General features: G+C 39.1%; 2 protein-coding genes across 5 annotated transcripts in view; one reads left to right on the top strand and one right to left on the bottom strand.

The window, feature by feature from the left end:
* Positions 1-24447, top strand: part of LOC109454273 (uncharacterized) — a 107555-nt gene that overhangs the window by 28195 nt on the left and 54913 nt on the right. The window lies entirely within an intron of this gene.
* On the bottom strand, positions 1840-24139 carry YBX3 (Y-box binding protein 3). 4 transcript variants are annotated; one of them, XM_019744737.2, is made up of 10 exons: positions 23644-24139; positions 20162-20225; positions 19118-19151; positions 16600-16689; positions 14822-14944; positions 11712-11915; positions 6379-6467; positions 4551-4722; positions 3336-3435; positions 1840-2407 (listed from the first exon to the last, which is right to left on the bottom strand). In XM_019744737.2, exons 1-9 carry the CDS (start codon positions 23897-23899, stop codon positions 3370-3372), a joined length of 1098 nt encoding a protein of 365 aa, XP_019600296.1. In that variant the 5' UTR covers positions 23900-24139; the 3' UTR covers positions 1840-2407; positions 3336-3369. The 4 variants fall into 4 exon arrangements, with proteins under 4 accessions (XP_019600296.1, XP_019600294.1, XP_074182107.1 ...); XM_019744735.2 differs by having other exon boundaries at positions 6370-6467; positions 23644-24137; XM_074326006.1 differs by lacking the exon at positions 11712-11915 and having other exon boundaries at positions 23644-24137.

Below are 24447 nucleotides of genomic sequence, written 5' to 3'. Positions count from 1 at the left end.
CGTTTGTCAAATATGGGAAGATTGGAAAAAAGTGATGGTCTTCAATATACTTTTAATTTCAACATCTTGTTTGATCTCTGTAACAGGTTTATGAGGCACAGAGGACAGATATTTTGAAGATCGTGTATTTTTATTGTACTTTATATACACTTCCCCATCCCATCTGAAAATCTGGGTTACTCTGGAACTAGTTTGTCTGATGAAACCCTGGGAAAAATGGCAAAGCTGAAGTCTTACCTTTCGCAAAGTTAAGATTAATTTTCCAAACTCTGCACTACTACATTTTATCCCTAGAAATAGAATAGCTGTAACCCTGAAACAGACCAATGGTATTTGGCTGTAAGGGTGTTGGAATAAAGTGTTTATAACTGCAATTTTTAAAAACCCTCAATATTCAATAATAGAGGACTGACAAAATTATGGAAAGCTACATAATTGAATGTTATACAGGCAGTACAAATGATGAGAGGACTCTACACACTGATAATGGAACAACGGTAAAAATACCTGGTTGGGGAAAAGAATCTCAGTACCAAAAACTGTATGGCACATTCCTTTTAAGATAAACAATGTTTGAAACACTCCTTAATAAAATTGCTTTAAAATAAGCAAGAACAGAAAGTTAGAAAAGAGAGGACTGGGTGGGCAGTACAGTAACATTACCCATAGAATTTTAATAATGATATGCCTCAAGTTAGTTAACTTGTTAGGGGAACCACAATTAAAACCCTTTCCCTCTTCCTGAATTTATATCACTTTACTAATTACAGACACACACACACTCTCATGAACATAAAACATCTGAAACATATTTTTTATAAACATGGTAACCAGAATTTTTTAATAAAATACTTTATACCTTTGAATATTTTTGCCTTGTGTGTATCACCAATTTTGGTTGCTTTTTAAACTTGCAAGGCAACACAAGGTTCTTGGACAACCCACTTTCCCCTGCTTGCCATTTCCTAACCAGGCCAAGTATGGTCCCTCCTTAGAGTCGTTGTATCTGCTCCCCCTGCCTGGAATGTTCTCCCCAGATATTCAAGGGGTTATTGATCTTCCACCTCAGGAATCCATTTATATAATCTCTTATCATTCACAAGGAGAGACACCCCCCCACCCCAACTCGAGTTAAAATAAGCATACCTCCTGCAATTATGCCAGTCTCTACAATGTTTTATTTTCCTTTCTAACATTTATTGCCACCTGACATTAAATTTCATATTTGTTTATTCTCTACATTCACTCACTAAAATATAAGCTCATTGGGACTCGTCTTTTGTTCATTTGTTCTCTCCTATCACTAGAATGGTGCTTGGCACCAACCTAGGGTCAGTATGTACTTAAGTGATAATTTGAAAGGTGCAGTGGATATGAGAAGTAGCTACACAGTATTGACATATGCTGTAGTTTCCCAACTTGGGGCACCATCTGCTCCCTGGAGGGGAAGAAATTTGCAGTGTTGTTGCAAAAAGCCCCCCTTGCTTTTTCTGAAAGACACATATAAACATACAATACATCCTCCGATTGGAACTTCAAGGATGTTCGAACTCTAGAAGTTTATGACCTAAATGCCATCCAGTCACCTCAAGGAGGACAACTCAAAAGATAGAGCAAACAAAGCACGACAACTGCCAAACTCAGGCATGCACTTCTTCCTTCCCAGCTGCACATTCCAAAAGGAACCCCATTTTCTATTCTCACAAACCCAGATGCCTACATTTATTAAATAGCACTAATGCACCTTTACTTTTGGCTTTGAGTTTACTAGTAAGTCAAGTGAATGAAGTGGGAAAAAAAACACAAAACGTGCTAAGATAGGAAGACATACTCCAGTAATACATCTTTTCCTTTCAAGGGTAAAAATTTTATTTTTGAGGAACTTCACACTGCACATTTTCAAAGAGAGTCACATAGGAAAGCAAAAATGTTACCCTCCCCTCATCCTAGAAATAAATAAGAAGGGCATAAAATTTCTTTTTAAATCACGACACTTGGAAGTTTAGCACCAGCATCCAAAATGAACAGAAAAGGAAAAACAAGCATTTACTATATATTTCAGATTTCTTTGGTAGGGTTTTACCCCATGTGGTATTAATATTTCTTCTTTCAATTCATATTACCAAAACAGTAAAAAAACCAGGAAAAAAAATAAACCTAGTGGTTGCTGAAACTGGGGAGGTTGCTCTCTTATCTTCTGTGCAGACATTCCCGGATAAAATGCTGGAAAATTGGTTGACATCTTCCTTTTGTACTTGTTTCGTAAAGAATAACAGTAAACATTCCAATGTCCACATCTTAGTTATTCGTCTTCTACTTTATTGCTTCGATGTTTCTTTGGTGTTGGTAAGGTCATGGTATGCTTTTTGCTTTATTTTTTAAATGATCATTAAATTCTTTAGGTCACCTGGAAAAAATTAAAATCAAACTTATAAAGTAACAAAATGACCAAGAGTTAAAAGACAAAAAGGCAAAAATGATTGGTTTTTTAATGTAATTCAAAAAACACTATTTCAAAAACTCTAAACAATACCTACACATGTATAAAGCTTCCAGATTTGTACACTATACATTAATCCAATGGAAACTCTTATTTTTTCATAAAATATTTTTATAAACCAGAACAATCAGTACATAATAGCAAGACCACAATAAAGATAGTAAGCTAACCTCTATAAAGAGGGTAAATGATTACCATGGCTTGTTTAGTGTTATCTCACTAAATCTTTGCAATGACCTCAGTGGGGAAGTCTAGTTAGCATCCCCATTTTCACCAGCAGCAGATATTACTGAAGATAAATAAACGGCTTAAGATCACCTAGCAAACGAGTAATAGATCCTGGACTGCATATAAAAACCTCTTGGTCCACACACATTATTATACTGTACTGCCTCCAAATAAAAAATATTGGTTATCAAAGGAAAAAACACTCTAGTTTATTCTATAGATCAGTCTCCCGTTATTGTCAGGCACTTTATAATTATCAAACTGGCCACTAGGTGTCCCAAAAGTAAAACTTTCAAAAGTTTTCTCACGTGGCACACCATATTAATACTATAATATACAATAGTTAAAAACTGTCTGTCTAGAAAAAAGAATGTGCCTCTCATTAACTCTGTCTAAATGTTTATGCCCCTCCATAGCCTAGCAACAAAAAGTCACTCCCAGAGATACTTAGCCATCCAAACCCCTCTTTCTTCAGAATCCCAATGGAGATGAGGGGACTGCCCAGGTGAACCACAGAACTAGGTTAGACTGATCAGTGCCACTGTTGAGAAATCAATGACACTGAAAAGAAAACAGCAACTGAAGCCTGGGCTTCCCAATCCTGTACCTGCTGATGGTGAAGGTGCCTGGGGAGCCTGGTGTTACTCAGCACTGCTCTGCTCGGTGACTGGAGCAGGGTTCTCAGATGGCACTTCATCTGCCTTTGTCTGAAACACAAAACAAAACCACAAACCAGAAATGAATCAATTCAGGTGACAGTGGAAAGTTCAAGACTAAAAAGTCTCAAAAGTTGGAATCTTCCTGCTTATGACGGCAAATCACTGTACACAATTTTAACTACTCTCAAGTGTAAGTTAAAAATCAGTACCGCAGAAAATTGGCCTCCAAATGACAACTAAACACCAAAATGCTCCGTAACAAGTCTACGATATACAATTACTTTCCACACATACTCAGAGGCAGGCTCCTCTCTGTAAATGCTGTCTTTTGTTTAGACAGCCCTGAACATTTTAGCTCTGAATCCCTACTGGTATGGATAATTCTTTCAGAGAGTGCTGAGTTAGTTGAAATCAAGTATTTGGTTTGTGTTATGTGCAGAGCCTACTCTATATATACATGGATCTTAAGTAAAATGTTAATATACATGTAAAAATATATATTATGTCAATACATAATATATAAAATGTTATGTGTAAAATATATATAAATGTCATTATAAATAACATTTTGTTATTATATAAAGATATATTTATACCAGGGGTACCAAAAAATGTATACAAGTGGACACTTTGGTCAACATTGCTCAAGCAGTAGTTCGCCGTAATCAGAAGTGTCTGGATGCTGATGGTAACCACTTTGAGCATCTCTTGTAATTGCAGAAGTCAAACGTGACTTGTATTCATCTTTTGTTATCAGTATATATTGAGTATTATTATTTTAATACAGTTTTCCTTTCTTAAAATGTGTATACATTTGTTTGGCACCCTCTGTATATTATACCTGTTTCCCCAAAAATAAGACCTAGCCGGACAATCAGCTCTAATGCATCTTTTGGAGCAAAAATTAATATAAGACCCGGTCTTATTTTACTATAAGGCCAGATCTTATATAACATAATATAATATATGACCAGGTCTTATATTAATTTTTGCTCCAAAAGATGCATTAGAGTTGACTGTCCAGCTAGGTCTTACTTTCAGGAAAACATGGTATATATGTAAGTGTCAGTTATCAGATTACTAAACCACTCAGAATAAACTAGAATATTAAAGTTTGACATAATTAAGGATGATCTGGCAACAGCCCCTCTGGCTGGATCTACCTCTTTGCCATCTTGAGCAGGAGCATTAGGAGGACGGGGACGACGCCGATAGTTGTACGGGCGCCGGTATCCACGGCGAGCAGATGGCTGGTTTGGACCATTGGCCGCTTGTTGATTCTCTTTATCTTCAGCCTCTCCTACAGCTGGGGCAGGTCGTGGGCGAGGAGGTCCCCTAGAGCACAGAACACAAAAAAAGAGAAAAAGTGCAAAGGGACAAGTGTCCTCAAGAACATAGGTTTTATTCATTTTTAAAGATTAAAAAGTCATGTGACCGGTACTTATTGCTAGAATTATGCACAGGCTAATGCAGCAAATGAAACAAAGTTTTGGTGAAAAAATCCTGTTTTTCCATAATCTTCCTCCTTCATCTGAATACCTACTTGTAGTGAATAAACATATACTGAAGGCATACTATGTTCCTACGACGCACTTTGATAAGCACTGAGGATTGGAAAATAAAAAAAAGTGTTGTTCTGCCATCTAGTCCCTATCTGCCCTCCACGAACAGTTTAGTGGAAACGAAGGGGATTAAACACAGGGAGAAAACTAACATTAATTACTATGTGCCAAAACCTGTGCTGTGTGTTTTCATGTTAAGTATTTAATTTCAATGCTAATTCTGGGAGTTAGATTTATAGTTAGAAAACCAAGAGGTTTAAAAAGGGTACGTACATATCTGGTTGAACCTTACGGGATTGCTGCTTTTATAGGTAAAAAAGGTCAAATACAACCTTCCCAAGATCACACAGCTAGGAATTGACAGAGCTGGGATTCACATATGGTCCTGTCTCCTCTCTATTTTCATTAAGACATTTCTATGAAGTCTTTTATTAGCAAGTCCTTAGGAATTAGTCATTAGAGTGATTATGTCTAAAACTGGAATGAATCTTGTGAGAAAAGGATGTAGAATGGTACAAATTCTTTCCCCAAAAAATACACTTATTCTCCTTTTAATAAACCCATATTGCCAAAGTTTAAGCAGGTATAAATGTCATTCAGGAATGAAGTCTGTTTGTTTGTTTTTCACTTACCTAAGGATAGGGTAAATGAACAAGATGGCTTATAACATAAAACCTGAAAAAGGACCTTAGGGAGTCTAGCCCAATTTGCAGTCTTCACAGAGATAAAAGTACAGATAAAATATCCCCTCCTTCACTAATATTAACATCATGGGTAGTAATAATATCTAATATTTACTTAGGACTTACTATTGGCGCCATACTAATTATCTTAGATGCATTATTCATTTAACCCTGCTGACAATTATAGAATATTCCTTAATGTCCATTTTATAGACCTGGTGACAAAGTCTTAGAGTCCAGAAACTTGCAAAAGAAGATACAACTACTAATCGCAGGGTGGGAATTTAAACACAGACAATTTGATCTGCAGCTTGATTTAACCCTTATACTAGACAAGCTCGATTAACAGAATATTCAGTATCCCAAGTACTCTCTGGCACTCAATTCTTCCTCCATTTGTAGCACGACCATCAAATTACTCATCAATTACTTTCAGTTTATTCCATTAAATATAGTATTAAATAAGTATTAATTTATATCCTGTAAAAATTATCAAACGCAAATAATGCTTTGGTACCGGGATAACTAAAAATTCTAATTGCTTAAGTAGAGGGGAAATGTCACAAGGCCATCTGAAAACATGTACTGCAGGGTCCCCCCAAAACTTGGACATACAGTCAAAGCAGCCACATCTTCTACTGCCTAAATCCACAAAACAGACCCACAATATCCTCATCCATTCTACTGTCACTCAGGTCCTATAGCTGATCATGAGTTAGTGGAAAATGTTAACATACCTACGGTACCTTGGACGATAAGTTGGATTTCTATGAACCGGTCCCTGAAGTTGTGCACCCTCTGGGACTCCATCCTTCATCTCTCCAATCTCACCAGCCTAGAAGGCAAAAGAGCTGATAATGAGTGTCATGCTACAGGATAAGAGAGACACAGAGCACACAGCTGCATTCAGAATTTTTTTTTAAAGTAAAAAATAAAATGCTTCCTTGCACAGCTGAGGACTCTCAAGTATAACATGGAACTATTTACTGATTAGACCTCTGTGAATAACAGGAAAGAAAGAAAAACTCACGCCCACTAGAACAGCCTTATCCCAAAGCACCTAATTTTATTTTACAATATTAATTTAACATTTTCAGTGCTCTATTCATCTCTTGAAAGAAAACCTAGTATAAAAGGGAAATGGAATGACACACTACATTGAGCAATGAGAATCTTTTCAATTCTTCCAAATTCAGACCCGGCAATTCTACAAACCGGGTAAACCTTCAACGCCATGAATGGTTTCTACATGCAAAGCCTCTCCCATACCACTTAACCATGACTTCATCTCTGATTTCTTTCACAATTTCTTCCTTGTATCTATTTGCACTATTTATTTAAGTATCACATTTTAAAAAAATACACTGTCTTGATAAATTTATTGTAACCTAGGGGAACAAAATAATTTATTGTAACTTACAGGGGAAGAACTTAAGGCTAACAACAACAACAAAAAAACCCACCAACAATCTGTGAAATTCTTTACAATAAAGCCACATCTCAACCTTTTTTTCCTCAAAACATCCCTTCCTTCCCCATATTCCCCTAAGAAAAAGAAGCAATCAGAAAATAATTTCTACATTCTTTCACTATCAAATCTACCAACCTACCTACATTTGTATTCATTTTCTTCTCCTTACACTGGATAAATGGTACAAGCTCATATCCAAAGCCAACCGCTGTCTTGCCTACTAGAACTCTTTATTCCTCCTTCTCTCCTTCACTGTGGATGTTCTGCCTTCTCTATTCCAGCATTTCCATCCAGCCACATAAACATGCTGAAACAACACCCATCGTTTCCAATTATTTTATTTTGGAATACTCACAAACTTACAAGAAAGTTGAAAGTATAGAATCTAATCTTTAAACCCCATCCAAATTTCACCAGTTGTCCCAGAAATGCCCTTTACAATAAAACCATGTACTAAATTTAGCTGTCTGTCTGGGACAGTTCTTCAATCTTATTTCCATCATCATGACACTTTTAAAGATTACAGACCAGATAGTTTGTAAAACACCCTTCCATGTGGGTTTTGGTGTTTCCCATGATTTAGTTGATGCATCTTTGGTGGGGAAGCCACAGAAGTGGCACTGCATTCTTCTCACTGCAACCTGTCAGATGGAGTATGGTTTCCGTTTGTCCCATTACTGACAATATTCATGGTGAGGAATAGTTAAGGTGGTATCTGCTAAGGCTCGTCTGCTATAAGTTTACTCATTTCCCCTTTATAATTAATGAGGATTTTGTGAAGAACTACTTTCAAAGTCTGTAAATATTTCATTCCTCATCAAATTCTCAATATATGTATTTATTTGTATCTGTATAGATTCATGGTTTTCTATTTTATTCAATGAGTTATAATCTGTTACTATCATTATTGGCCAACCCTTTCATGCTGGCCCATGTCCTTTTGACATGTCGCCAACATTCTCTGAGTACTTCCTGGCTTTCTGGCACAACAAGATGTTCCAGGCTCATATTGTCCTTTCTCTGGCCCAGCTCTGAAATCAGCTAGTTCTCCAAAGGAGTTTCCTTTGATTGGAGAATGATTATTTAGAAACATCAATGCTATCAGGTGTCATTGATTTCAGGCCATTTAATAGACAGAAGGAACATACACACACACACACAACTATATGTGCACACACACATTACACATATATAAATGTGTGTGTGTGATTTGATCTGCCCTTCTAATGGCATTAGGAGTAAGTTGTTGATGAGGGAAGGAGTAAGGAAAACAAGGAGAAAACTCGCTCAATGTAAAACCAAATCAAATCAAACCAAAAGCTTGCCCTGGCCCCACATCCTCCTCCAGATACTGCCCCATTTCTTTGAGCTCCTTTACAAATACACATGCACACTAAAGAAAACCCATCACCACCACCACAGAAACCTCCTCAAAAGGAAAGAGAACACCTCTTATTCCTACCCTTGGCACTCTCTTAAATTCATTCTAGTCACTTTTGTCCTCATACCACTAATCTCCAAGTTACCCAAACCCAGTTATCAATTTTCAACCCAAATTCCTCTACTTATCAACAGCATTTAACATAGTATTTCCTTCTTGAAAAACACTCTCCCTATCTGTTCCTTGTCACTGTCCTTTGCTGGACTCCTCTTCCTAATCTTTATTTGTTGGTGTGCCCCAGAACTCAGTCCTAGGATCGATTTTCTACCTACACTCATTTTATAGTTAGTCTAATCCTACCCATGCCTTTAAATATGTTTTTACATATCTACACTCTCGTTTCTCCCCTTCAGGCTCCCTTCGGCCTTTGTACTTGCCATTCCCTCTGCCATGTACAACTTTCCCAATATCTGAATGACTTTCTCCCTTGCCTCACTTAGGTCTCTTCTCAAATATAGCACCAAAGACTTTGTTAACCACCTTATCTAAAATGACACCTTCCTAACTCAAGCCACTTTCTACCTCTTGACTCTGTTTTATTTTCTGCCAACTTGACAGCCATACTTGGAGGTAAAACTTAATGTGGAAAAAAGACCTCCAAATTTCCACTTCTCCCCCAAACCTGATCTTTCTTCAGTATTCCTATATTTGTTTAAACCAAAAGCCACAGAGGTATCTTACTCCTCACACCACACATTTATTCCAGCATCAAATGCAGTCAATTTTATGTTTAAAACATTTTCTAAATCTGACCACTTATCACACCTCTGCTAGCACTCTAATCCATGCCATGATCATCTCTACAGAGGGAAATTATAGCAGCTGGTCTCCCTACTGGTTGCCTCCTACGGTCCAGCTTCTATGAACACTCAATGATCTCTTAAATATGGTTCTTCTTTGTTTAGAGTCCTTCACTGGCTTTTTCTCACATTTCGGGTAGGTCAAAAGTCCTTACCATGGTCCACCAGGCATGCCTGGTCTACCCTAAGATATCTCTCAAATCTCACCTCCTACCTTTCTCCTCTCCACTCATACCATCCCAACCCCGTGAGCTTTCATTTAGTTCTCTGAACAAGCGAAGCTGCTTCTTCCTCAGGAACTTTGATTTTTCCATACACACACACACGAGACAGAAACAGCAATTAACATATATAAAGAATGAGAGTTTACTAGAAAGACCAAATGGGAAAAGCACTGGCAGACAGAATGAGTTTACATCAATCTCTACCACTTCTTACCCAGGCAACCTTAGGTAATAAGTTGCTGTTTTTTTTAAATACTCAAATCTCTTCATCTGTAACAATAGCAACAACAACATGGAAACCACCGTGAACTTCATAAAGCTGTAGGGAAGACTGAATAAGAATTGATTTCAAACATCTGCCACTTGGCAGATGCCAAACAATGTTGCTCCCTTTCCTCTATCATATAATATTTTTCTCAAAGATTACAAAGAGCTGATATTAGCTCAGTAACCAATTCTACTTAATTTTCAAATACATAGAATTATTATCTTTACAAAATGGAAGTTATCCGGTCACTGATCATGCTATAGTATGTCCTTGTTACATAAGGGAAATATTACTGGCCTGTATAGTTATCATTTTTTTCTGTTGTGTCCAATAAATTTCATAGTTTTATATGTAGTAGAAAATGTTGGCAGACTCTTCTATTTAACCTCAAGAATTTTTATCATCCTAGAGATCGCGCTATACTTTTAAGCCACTACACTGACAACCTTGAGGTAGCCTAGGTATATAGAAGAAACTTCTAGGGATTTTCACTTGATGCTGTTGGTTAAACAGACCTCTTACTCACTGAACATCCAAACGTGGTATGCGTTAGAAATATTCTAAGGAAAAACTACTGAAGGAATCTAAGACAGCTTTTATTTCAGATATGGAAAGGGTGAGAAATTCAGCCCAAGTTAAAACAACTAAATGCAGTTATCAGAAAAAGCATTTTTCAAAATTTGTTTATAACCAGCTTCTGCAAATGATGTTCTACATGGCAGTCAAAAATCACCTTCGGTTCCTATGGTGAAATATACTTTATTTCAAACCCTATGGAAAAGAATCAGCATGTTCTCAAAAAACATGAGACATATGTATATGCTAAATACTAAGAATGATTATTTCAGGAAGGTGCTAACATACAAACAATAAATGTGTATTAAAACCTCACTGACTCTTCCTGTCCTCATTTCCTAGAAGCCCGGAAGTGCTGCCCTAAAGAAACCTACTATGCCTCATGAACCCAATCTCTCCATATACGTAAGTCTACTCGTTATTTTTAGCACATTTGTCAGGGACAGCTGTTAAAGAGTGTAAGGGAAAAAACAAGAAGCAATGTAGAAAGAACACAGTCATGCATGATAGGATAGGAGAAGGGTAGCAAAGAACAGACTGAACATAATGTTCAGTCAAAACACTTAGTGGAAAAACAAAAACCAAGGACACAAAGAGGAAAAATTTGTCACAAATGATAACAAAAATGATGTCCTATCCTGTTTTCCAAGTTTCCAAGGACTGCAAAGTTGGTATAAGGTCAAGTTCACAATAGCTATATCAATATTTTGCAGTAAAAAAAGGAAAGTCAATCAATAACCAACAATCCCCACTCTATGGAAGCTTTTCTTAATAATCTGCACTATCTCATCTAAATGAAGGACTTATCAGATGTTAGCTATCTAAGGCATTATGCTAAAGTCTTTACCTTTGATGTAATCATCACAACCCAGTGGTGAACACATTATTATCCCCATTTAATGCATGGACAAGTTAATCTCTCTAAAATTTGGTTTTCTCAAAAGCCCCCAAATAAAATGTAGCAGAGACAAGATTCAAATCCTGGCCTGCCTGACTTCAGAGTTTAAGCCCTTACGCATACCATCTATCTCTCTCCTTTCTTTTATTTATTCTTCCATAAACTAGAAACAGGGTCCCCATTAGACGCATGGCTCATGTGGTTGTGCTTTTAGAAATGTTACTAGAATGAAAGCTCTGAGACAGCAGACTAAAGGCCTTGCCTAAGCTTTTGTACCATTGAGGAGCCATAAGCAAGGTTTTATTTCCGGCAGCTGGTGTTGGAGGAGGAGGAAGAAGAGGAGGCAGAGGAAGGACGGAGGGGTGAGGACTGCTGAAGAGAAGTCCCAGGTGCAATTTTACCTGCATTCTGTTGGGATGGGGAAAGACCCGTGAGCGACGGTCAAAGGTCTGTCCCACGTGGTAAGGCGGGAACCGCCGCCGGTACTGAGGGCGATACTGGGGGCGGCGAAGCTGACTCCGGGCCCCAGAGAACTGCCCATCAGTGGCAGGGGGCTCAAATCCTTCACTGCTGCCGCTCCCTTCCTCCTCCTCCTCCCCAGCGTACTAGCGAAGCAAAGAAACAGAGATTCAGAAGAAGTTTCAGCAAGAAAAGAACCAAAGAATACCATTTAGGATGAATATCGCCAAAAGAAAAAAATCTCCCCCACAGGAATAATCCCTTCTATTATACAGACAAAATGCATTTAACCCAGATCATCGTGTGATTACCTGGGATAAACTACATTAAGATTAAAGTAGACCTATGCAGATAAAATACCAAGAAGCAGAAAAAGCAAAAGCAATCAACCTATAATGAATTTAACAGTCATCTAACTAAACTGATGAATATTAGTTGACCAACCACCCCAAGAACACGCACAACATTTGCAATATTTAGCTCCGCCAAGTGTGGGTCCCCTGACATCTGCCATCCACCGAGGCAAAGTCAGGACAGTCAAGAAAAAACGTATTTTGTAATGCTATCAACAGTTTGTTCTAAATGGTATACATCCTGCAGCTGTTCTCCCAGTATGGAAGGGGTCTCCGAAACCCTTGGAAACCCTTCAGGGGTAATCAAGGTCAAATTGTTCTCATAATGCTACGAAAATGCGATTTGCCTGTTTCCATTTCATCCTGTTTTGAGTGTGGGGTGGGGTCTCCCAGAGCTACAATGACATGGTCTCTCAGTGGACTGAATGCCAAAGGCGATCTGAGAATCCAGCTGTCTTCTAGTAAAGCAGATATAAGAGATTTTGCAAAAACATAAACAATACCACTCTTCTCACTCAATTTAAACATATATAGTCTTCATAAAAAAATGTTACTTATATTTACATGTAAGGAGTATTTTACATCAACTGAGTATCTTTTAAATTTCTGCTTTAATTTCTAATATAATAAATATTAATCGATATAAACACACACAAACAAAGACTCTGGGATCCTCAATAATATTTAAGCATATAAATGGGTCCAAAAACCAAAAAGTTTGAGAACCACTGACTTGTGGCATGATTTTCTTCACGTTTAGAAATTAAGTTCTAATGGCACTTTGATACTCTTAAGTGATAGATACAGGCAGTTTCTAACAAAGGCCTTACTAACAAAGGGAATTATTGACTTATTTTATACTTCTTCCTGTATTTAAACCACCATACCATATACTAATATTTTATATTAAAAAATAAACAGCCAAACATCCCTCCAAGAATTTATTTCAAATCTTACTTTAAAGGGAGATATGCAAATGCCAAAGTTAGTCTTAAGGGAAATAACTGTAGTTTTAAAATGAATAATTTAAAAATTAACAAAGTAATGACCTATTTCTTTTGGGGTGACAGTATTTAAAATTCAGAACCCTCTAGATCAAGCCCACAGGGGAGCAGTAAATTCCCCAAGAGGAATAGCTTCAACTAGAGCCTCAGCTAGGCTAATTTCAGAAAAATCAAGCCATTCTACACCTTGCAAAACTTGTATCAGATATGATCCCCAATTATATAAAGACACAGACTTCATAAATTGTTTTCCTTTTTAGGCTTTCCTGTACCTTTTTGTTTTATACAGCCAAATCGTTCATTAAGAGTTTTACAAAATAAAAATAATGGCAGCACCATTGCCAAACATGCTCTTGAGCTGTAAAGATTTAAAGACATTACAATGAAAACCTTGATCTAGTACACTTTCAAAACTTTGACAATTTTATTTGTAAATGTCTTTTACGTGCATGACTTCAGAATTCCCAGCTGAGAAGAAAAATCTTTAAAGGAAAATTTTCCACTAAAGGATTTCTGCCATTTTTACTTCTGAATTAACGTAGCAATCAAAATTATCACAACTAGAGCTATATGAATCTAACGAACATGAATTAACATGGCATAGGAAATGCTATACTACCTCATTCCTACTCCCGCCCCCTGCAGTTTATTAAAAATCAAACAGAATAAGCAAAACATGGGTAAGAAAAATACAGACACAGAAATACAAGGTATCATAAAGAATCTGATAAATATCAATTTGGGCAGGGTGTGAAGATGATAGAATGAAGAGAGAAAGCTTTCTGGTAAGCAGAAAGATGTAAATCTATTAAAGCATAGAGATAAATCATTCTCAATCTGCAGATATTTTATTCTGATGAGATTTTTCAAAAGTTTTCCTTGGATGACTTATATACCCACAACCCTGGGCTCACAAAGCATCTTGAATTTTAGTCTATGACGCCAATCCCAGGTACTAACTCTAGAAACATCAAAAAATGACTTGCATCTATAGGATCCTCATGACGACAAATGAATGGGATTCTTTCCCGGTGCTCTGAGAGTACTACAAATTGAGTCTCCTAAGAAAACTCTAGCCAGACTTGGTTGTAAACCCTTTCATTTGGATTGGTACCAATCTGAAAAACTGAAACTCCAGAGAATTACTAACTACTTCTTTACTTTAAAATAATGGGAAAATGCTATGCTAAATAAAATAGCTTTTTAATTGAGATAAATTTAGTATTTGTGTGGCCAGCACTGTTTATTGTCTATTCCTAAACTATTCCTCATTCTTCCCTGCCAACCAAATGCTGATTTTCTTAGAGATCAACAGTGCCAGTGCCAAGGAATGAACAGATTTAAGCCAATCACAGAAATCCCATTCCACTTTCCCAGTAAATGCCATTAAGACTAGGTCCTGACCAGATAAAAGAGCTAATGAAGAGAATGCCTTCTTGACAACCTTGTACTAATTAAGCCTTCTTGATGCAAGATAATTCACCATTATTTGCAACCAAATACATACAAATTGATATAGCTTTTGAATGGCAAGTTTCCAATGAGATCAGTGGCTATGGATAAATTCTGGGCACAAAAAATTTCCCATAAAAAAAAAAAAAAAAGAAAAAGAAAAAAAACATTTATTTGCTCCAAGTACACACACTTAATTTTAGATGTGAACGTTTTTCTAATTGTAGGAAGACACCAACATACATTACGGGGAGGTCCACGGCGTCTGCCATAGTAGCCACGTCTGTAACGGCGCCGATCAGCAGCATAACGGCTCCCTTCTACAGGAACTCCATCTGGGCCAGTCACATTGGCTGCTTCTGCACCCTGAGATAGAAAATAAAGATGGCCTCAAATTATAAAAGAAATTAAATTAACCCCTGCCAAAAGCAGCCTTAGACAGCCAGAGTGTTAAAGATTGGCAGAACATACAAACAATTCCTATTGTGACCTCAAAAACACACCCAAGTTTTAATAAGACGAGCAAGGTATTGCTGCCCTGATTGAAATGTGTACAGCTCGTTTGCTCACACATCCTAAACTGGGCCTTCTTGCTTGGTTATACTAAGTTCAAGAGCAGTATATACCTCTTTAAAGAACATAAACTGGTTAAAAAAAAAAAAAAAAGTATACATATAATGTAACTGTAAAAGAAGTAATATTAGACCAAGGATATGCCTTAATGAAAAATAACAGATAATGTTATCTTCCTAGAAAATGTTGAAACCTATGTTACTCTAAGAGATACCAAGAAAATCCCTACTCAGGGGCTCACGTGTCTGTGCAGCAAAGACTTACTGAGAGTGAAACTGCTCCCATTTTGGCAGCAACAGGAAAGGGGCCCTGATTTAGTAATACAGATTCCCACACATGTAGACCTTCCTATTTTTCTCAACACACTTAGTGTTCTTATCCTCAGATGTACAAATGAATTAAATAATGCTTCAAAAACATAAAAAATTCAGACAAAGGAAATTCAAAAATATATATTTCACATGCTACATCCATTTGTAAAACCTCAAGTTCTGGAAACACAGAGATGCAAAATTAACCTGGCAAAACAAACTTTCAAGAGTTGGATGAGATATTAGAGATCACTACACAGCAGCATTTGCAAGATACCCTGCGGATCACATTGGTAAACACATCATTTAAATTTCTATATGAACAGTTTGGGGGCCACTAAGAATAGAGACTATGGAATGGTGTGTGTGTATGTGTGTGGGAAGAACACATACATGGAGTTAACAAGCCATTCACTTAGTTTATAATTCAGGTGCCACCAGTAACTGCCATAGCAGTTGTACCATATATGGCTTTAAAATGTTTTTATTCTTATTCTGTATTGTTTTCCTGATCTCTATAATAGACTGCTGATTAAAGACAAAGCATAAAAGACATTACTAATATTGGAATTCAATATACAACAGCATAAAAATATTCTGTAGACATACTTCAAGATTACCCATTAGCTTCATCTGAACAAAGTTGTTATACAGTGTATCAAGATGCCTTCAGCTTTCCAAAATCCAAGCCAAAGAGAAAACACAATGATTATATTCAAATTTGAATTTTTTATTGAGATTAAAACATTCTTTACTGTGCATTGTTTGTAATAGAAGTGCTTACAAACCACATCCTGAAAATTTTATTCTTATTTAAAAAGTTAAATTTTAACCTACACTTGAATATATATTTGGCACCAAAATAAAATACGTCATTTTAAATCTTCAGAAATTAGCTTTTCCTTCCATAATTACATAAGGTTCGTCATGTATTAAATGATAAAATGTCCTTTTATAATATATCAAAGAATATAATGACATCCACTAACCAGAAATATTTCTATTTAAAAGTCACTTCTTCCTGATGTACAAAAAAATCCAAAGTAATGTGAATTAATAAAGGGCTGAGAGACCATTTGCTATGCAAGAAAACTAAGTGTCAGCATACTTTGATACCCAACCACGACTTTCTCTCACCTTCTCTCCTTCAACCACATCAAACTCTACTGTTTCTCCATCTCCTACACTGCGCAGATATTTCCGTGGATTATTTTTCTTGATGGCAGTCTGTCGAGAAGAGAAAATTCTAAATGAAGTATATGTCAATGTTGGTGACAGATTTCATCACTTTCAAGTTTACTGGGTATACTGAAGAAACTGTTGACCTATTATTACTTTTAAAAATTACCATTCTCCTACTACGCTGAAGCTCTAAAACAACAAAACAAGACAAAAAAAGAACTACAAAAGACTTTCACATTTACTTTTTTGATTCATGTTATCCTTCAAAATTCATGTTGTTAAGTGGATTAAACAGAATGTGTAGTTACTACACACTTCTATTACAGCCTCATCACCTGGTCATGATGCTGCATGTATTAGTTCCCTCAAACTATTAAGCTAGCTCCACGGGTGGGGAAGAATGCCTTCACGAACACACACACACAGATGCACACGCACACATTTTAGGTATAAAGGTTTCTGTAGAGAAGAGAAACTGCTAACCTCAAAAGATATTTTAAAAAGTGTGAAGTGGGGGGAGGGATGCTGATAAATAGGAAAAAGGAATTAGAAAATGCCAAGTGGTAAGTACTTCTGATGGAATACACAAAATTACCTCAGGAATCATAACATTTCTGATAATCTGGCCTTTCCCCCACCCTCACTGCCCATTTTATGGATGAGGGAACATGAGGCTAATAAGTGATTTATCTGAGATCATAAAGATGCAGCCTGGGGAGAGGGGGGGTAGGGGGGGGATTCATATCCTGGTACGGTATCTATATATTTACTCAATATTTTTCCCATCACACCATGCATATGTCCCTGATAATACATTAAAAGGTCAATGAAAATGTCCTGTATTAAGTATCTGCACCTAAATATCTACTTGTGGATAGACCTTTCTTTTTCCAACCAGTAGAAGGAGGCAGACTAACTCCTACAATGAATTTCCATTTCTTTAGCTGATATCTCTAAATAGTTAAAGGGGCTCTGAGTTTCTATGGAACTAGGTCAACCTTATTTTATAAAGCGATTAGGCATGTGTAATCCAGCCCTTCCCTTACTCTGAGTAGGAGGGAGGGAAAAAAAAAAATTAAAGAATGAGCCAATAGGGCAGAGACTTCACCCACAGAGGAAAAAGGCAGTTCAGGGCAGGATACATGCGCACGCAGTTTGAACATTCAGCCATTCCAAAGCCAGCCCCTCCCTGCCCGCTTGTTCCCTTTTCCTGTTAAACTGGGCAGGCCCCAGCACAGTGAGGTGACTCACCACAGCCTCACAGGGGCTGGAATCAGGTCAGACACTCACAGGCGAACAAAGCCGGCCACCAGCACAGAAACTCGCGAGGTCCTTTTCCTCTAGCAGTCACCAAACACAGAGTTCTGACCCCAAAAGGTCTATTAACCTCTTGGTATTATAAGCAACACTTCCTTTCAGTCTGTTACGACTTTAAAGTATGTAAACAAACCAAAAAAAATCTACTCAAATTTCCTAGGCACAACTGGAATATATCCAGTCAAGCAGAAGTATTAACACTAGAAACCACAACTAGAGAGCTTCTTCTGACATATCACTTATCTCCAGTCACCACACCCCATCCCAATACATACACAATCCTCAACAGAAGGAAATAAAAACACTGAAAACCAGATGCTTGGCTTGGCGCAGCATGAAGGTAAAGGTGCTGGCATCGGTACCTGCCTCCATGCTTCCCTGTTGTTGCACACTAAGAACTACACATACATTTGAGACAGTTCATTGAAAACTGAATATACAAAAAGAACAGTTCAAGGGTAGGATCTTTTTTTATCCTATTTTGTAAAGCAAGTCCATCATACATGCGAATAGCAAAAATAACACTAACATAAGGAAAGACTGAGATAGCGGTAGCAGAGAAGTCCCTATTTTCTAGTTTCCCCCTTTTCTACATTGGCTTCGAATCAGAGAGTGTGAGCTTTTTGACCGGGCCATGTGCTAACCATGCCTACCTTCAACAGGAGTAAGGACTGTCCTGGGAATTGTGAGTTTCCTCACATCTGCAGACACACACCCTAACCCTCTGCTTCGCTGTGCTGTTTACTTTAAGCTAGAGCCGCTCTAACAGAGGAGCTTTAACCAAGACCCACCCAGGCAACAGCCGGATGGGTTCCAGCAGAACACTAAGGGGGAACCACACAATCAGAACAGGACGCCAACATGGAAACAAGAGGTTTTTGCTAAGGACTCAAGGCTTTAAAAATTAAAAAGTGGTCTGAGTACTACTTCATTCTATTCAAAAATAAAAACTGTTTGAAAACAGTTAATATGATGGGATAGAAAAGCTTATCTGCCAATCTTAAAATGTGGAATTGAGCTCTCTTTCCAAAATAAAATCCCAGAAAGAGTGGAGAGTAGAATAAGGATGTACAGGACCACATCTGGGAATGGGACAAGCACATTCCTCACACCGCTCTCTTCACAGATAAAATGTAACATTTATTACCCATCTTACCTGATGTACAAATACATCTTCTTTGGTGTCATTTCTGTTGGAAGACAAAAAGCTCACAATTAAAAGGCACTAGCTATGTGAAAAAAACTTAACAAGAACAGATGTTTTACAATTTTAGATCCCAAGACTTCAAAACACAACATAAATTTTTGTTTAGTCTCTAAATTCAATTCAGATGCCCGGAATCAATCCCCATTAAAAACTTCTAAACCCCCAAGATACCCACCTTATTCCTCCACATTTCCACAGTGCTTAGATCCAAGTATACAGATTCAACACACAGAAACATCCCTTTCCTCTCATGTCTTTCTAAATCACGTGGTATGTAATCAGAGCCCCAGATTTCCCTCCCAACGAAAGCAAAGCAAGACAGTTAAAAGGACAGGGCACAGCTGTGAACTAGGCTCTCCTTACACTGAAACCTAAAACAGTCCCTCAACTACCATCCCACCCTAACTCCTCCCTCCCCCACCAAAACAGACAAGGAAGGAGCTGGAGGAATTTTTTAAGAAGTGTGTGTGTGGGGTGGGGGTGGAAGGGAGAGCAAAGAAAATGAGAATATCAAGTAAAACCGTAATACTCCCAACAGCTTGCACTCATATTCTCATTCCTATATGGTTACAAGGTACCATGGTTTAAAGAAAACACTACAGTTTCTACACAGGACTTGGACATGACCTGGGTTACAGCTCCAGCTCACTCACTCACTAGTTGTGTGACCTTAGGAAAGTTGCTTAACCAGTCTAAGACTCCATTTCTCCATCTGTGAAATTATGGACATGGTCTCAGTTATTCTAAGGCCCTTCCCATTTCTGATTTTCCCCCCATTTTTTTTAAACAACTAGATTTTATAAAATAAGCTATTTATCGGTGTTTTGGAAATGCATTTTAATTAATATTTAATGACCAGTATCTTAGAAATGAGAATATTTACAGTGCTCACAAATCTTAAAACTTATACGAAAGCTATTAATAAAGAATTTTTATGTGCTGGTGCCACAACATAAGTCTGTATTAAAAACGTAGAGATACACACACACATACCGATTGATAAATCCATATCCATTTCTGACGTTGAACCATTTGACAGTGCCAAGGACTTTGGTGGCTAAAACAGGATTAAGCAGATAAATTAGTAGCTGACCTACAAAGATAAAGCTCATATCACTAAGGTCTTGATAGCATTATATAAATCCTAAACATACCTGAGGAAACCATTAAAAGCTTAATTCCAAAATATATTAGAAAAAGAAAATAGAGCAAGTGAAGATCTTATAGGGAAATACTTTTCAGAAGAATAAACCTTCCTTGTTATATTTTTCAGTAAAGTCACAAGATCCTAAGGAGTGGTCATAAGTCTATACAATTCCGCAATAGTTAAAATTGAGAAATACTCTTTAAGGAAAAACAATGTTCTTTAAGATTAAAGTTTTAACACAGAAAAATGTCCTAAGTGCAAGAGAAGGTTCACAATGAAAGAGAACGTAGATGAACAAGGTAAGTACAATGACCTTAACACATTATTTCTCACTTTGAAACACTGGTGAACTTTATTACGTGAAATAGTAGTTGCTTGTTAATAGCTAATCTACAAAGACATAACATAAAGTAACCTGTCTAGTTGCCAAATGGGGGCCTATCAGAGGAGTCAAGAGTAATAATAGAACTGATGCTGTCTCAATCCAGTTCTGTACTCACCACCCTGAGACATGATGTAACAGGCCTTTTCAAACCACAGTGATGAATTTGGGCTTCTGTTTCACTGTTTACCCTACTCTCTGCAGTTGGTGGGAATTAAACTCAGCATTTTCTGTAAAATCCCCCTCTTAAACTTGATTATCGCCTCTACTTTCCGTCATGAGGAGGACCATTTCTGTACAACACCAGATTTTAACAGAATTTAAGAGAAGTCATCTAAACAAATGGAATGGTCATATTAACTTGTACTTTGTAGATTAATATTTATTTCACCCATCAAGTATGATCTGAGATGACTCCTTTGAATCAATTCTGAGTGCCAAATTCCGTACCTCTAGGAAATAAATGTCAATGTCTAAATTCAGGAAATGCATAAAGCAATTATCAAGACTCAATGAAACAGGAAATCTGACAATAGAGTACCTTAAAAAAAAAAAAAGTAGAGAATGAAAGTAACAATTAACATTAATCCATGCTGCCTTTCCAAGGATAAACAATAAGGATTCAGTTTTTAAACTCAAGACTAAAATAGCAATTAGGACTTGTTTTGTTGTGGGCAAGGTTAGTTCTGTTTTGCTAGACTGATATGCTTAAGGAAGTATTTTAGTTCTCTTTGTAAAAAGAAAAGAAAAAAAAAACACTACTCTTTATGCCTCCAAAGACATTCCACCACCATTGACTGGGCAATCTCTAGCTCCAATTCCAAGTAAGGAAGAGCTCTCCAATGAAGAGATTAAACCATCGGAATCTTCAGTTTTAGGCCATTGTAACTGGAGCAGCAGGGCAAGAAGAAACAAATTATGTTTTAGATCCAAATGTACACAGAAGTGGTCTATTTGATAAATCATATGCTTTTAAGTCACACTTTCTCAAATGATATTTTTTTGTGGCTCTTTCCATCCCCCCCCCCAATTAATGACCTATTAATACATAAGGAAATATAAAGATAGGAACTGTTTTTGATTCATTTTCATTTAAGTTAATGTCTACCATGGTCCATTACAAGGGAAGTAAGCTACCTCTCCTAGCCCATGGCTGTATGTACAGTTAAGTTAAAGACCCTTTGTAAAAACTAGGATGGGAGAATCCAAAACCCAAATTCCATTTCAGTCAGCACTGTGCTGGCACATTTTAGGCACCCATGTGTTTGCTTGGCAAAGGAAAAGGGGATGGCAGAACACAGTGGACAGAGACAAATAGTGTTGAAATGTCATGTAGAAGGCTGTCCTTCATTTTGAGAGTTGGAGTTACAGTGGAAAGATGAAACACCTTCAGGCTTAACAGCAATTGGTGGCTGAGAAAATTAACTTTATCTGTTTCCTTCAAGTCTAAAGTTATCTGCTTTAAAATACAGAAAGTTAATTTAGATCCAGAAGGGTACAAGGATTAAGTAAAACACTGCAAAATTCCTTCATATATAAATAGAAGTGCAGGGGGGGGGGAATATCTTAACACCACTTTGGATAACCCATCGGTGTCTCTCTTAGACATTTTGCAGAAAGTGTTCCAAGAAACACTTGTTGGAAACAGTATCACAGTTCAATACTGACTAGACTTAGCAACTTTTAGTCTAGGAAAACGAGGGGCTATTTTGTTTCTTAACCTACACAGGTTACATTTAGCATGTTGTTGGCAGTGAGCAAAAGCCCTAAAAAGCAAGAAAGCAGGCCTCTCCAAGGGGACCGGGGAGGACAATGGCATCATATGCTTTCTTCACACTATTCCCTCAATTTTCTTCTGAGAAAATGGTCAGGCAAGGCTCAGAGATTAAACACACCCCTCCCAAAATACTGAAAATTTCTCTGAAGCACCCTACATCATCTCTTAACTTTCCTGTTTCCAACAGAGGGGATGATAGAGGCACACACCCTTAAGAAAGCTTATTCACCACCCACCTGCTTTGTATGCCTGTTTCAGGCCTCACACAGGGCGTTACTTGAGAGAAGGTTGAAACACATGACAGAACCAACTACGAACTACAAACCCTTTCTAATACTCTGCTCTCCCAAACGTGAACATCTCATCTGCCAACTTCCTAAGTTCCAAGTCCCAAGATAACGATGTTCTGAACACACGTCATACCCACATTTCCTACGAAGTTTTTTCAGCTGCTGCACCAAGTGCGTTCCCACAGTCCAGGAAGAAGAAAATGTGTAGCGACTAGTAAACAGAGCACGGTTCTTCGCAGCAGTGGGCACAGAGAGGAAGGAGGACGTGGGACCAAGACCCAAGAGAATTGCAACACCTCTTTCCCGGCATGTGGCCGACAGAAGCATGGCGCCTTTCCCGTGCCCATGTGGGAAGGGCGTCAGGGACAGACACCTGAGCCTCCCCAACAAGAAGCCTTTCCACCTTTCCCTCCCCGTCTCCTTCCAGCGCCTCACTTTTCAAAGGAAATCCTCTCTCCACCCAGGTCCTAAGGGAAGACTCCCAAGTCGCCGCCCCACGTGTCTGTCCCTCCCCAACGTCCCCAAGCATCCCTACCCTGGGTCCTCTCCCCCAGTGGCCGCTCCTTTCCTGTCCGGACAGAGGCATTCTCCACTTGGGGAATGTGCGACAGTGCCTGCCTAAGTGACAAAGTTAAGACCCTAACTGCTGTCCCAGGACTGGGAGGGAGGCGCACCAGGCGGCCAGGAGCGCAGGGCGCCACGCGCTCACCTGGGAGCGCCTGCAGGACGGAAAGGACCGCCGTCACCGGCTCTGGGGACCCCACACGGCCAGCTCCCCGCCCCAGAAGGAAATGAGGCGGGAGATACCCACACGTGCTCGGCGGCCGGCGGCGGCCCGCCCCGCCCGGAGCGGCCCCTACCCTCCCGGGCCTTACTCACCGAGAACTTTTTTCTCCGCGTCTTCACTGCCGGCGGGGACTGAAGAGGCGGGGGCCGCGGGGCCCGTGGCTGCAGGGGCCGCGTCCCCACCGGGGTTTCCTGCGACGTGGGCGGCGGGCGCCGGGGCCGCGGCCTGGGGGGCGCCGCCGCCCACCGCGCTCTTGGGCGCCGGGTCCTGGGGGGCCGCGGCGTCCGCCTCCGCCGGAGCCTGCGGGAGGGTGGTGGTGGTGGTGGTGGCCTCGCCCGCCTCGCTCATGCCGCCTCCTCTGCTCTCACTCGGGCACCTCGGTGGCGGTTGGTCGGCGGTTAGCGCGGCTGGTGGTCGCGGCGGCCGGGCTCGCTCTCGGGGAGCTGCGGGATCTCGCGGCGCAGGCCGGGGTGGGGTCTCGCGGCGGAGGCGGCTCGAGCTCTCGGGCTGCGCGCTCGCTCTGGGGCTCCTCGCTGGATCTTACTGCCCCAAAAATGGCCCCGCACAAGTTTTTCTAGGCGGCGCACGGGCCGGGGAGGGGAGGGCGGGCGAGGGAAGAGGGTGGGGAAAGTTGGCTTCGGAGTAGGGCAGCGACTCTCATTAGCATTTAAAGGCGCCTGGTGCCCTTTACAACCCACCCATCCGCTGGGGACTGGAGCGCAGGAGCCGAGACGGGGAGTAAAGGAAAGCCGGGGTAAATCTGAGGTTTGCACTGTAATGTGGCGTTTTCTGAGGAGCACGGTCTACTGGTCCTTTAGTAGGAGCGGGGAGAGGGCTCTCCTCCCTTACAACCTTATGACACCTGAAATTGACCTTTAGGAGAGGTAAAATTAGGC

This window comes from Rhinolophus sinicus, linkage group LG02, assembly GCF_036562045.2.
Source record: "Rhinolophus sinicus isolate RSC01 linkage group LG02, ASM3656204v1, whole genome shotgun sequence".
NCBI lineage: Eukaryota > Metazoa > Chordata > Mammalia > Chiroptera > Rhinolophidae > Rhinolophus > Rhinolophus sinicus.
Note: the sequence above shows the minus strand (reverse complement) of the source record. Positions and strands in the feature narration are given on the sequence as shown.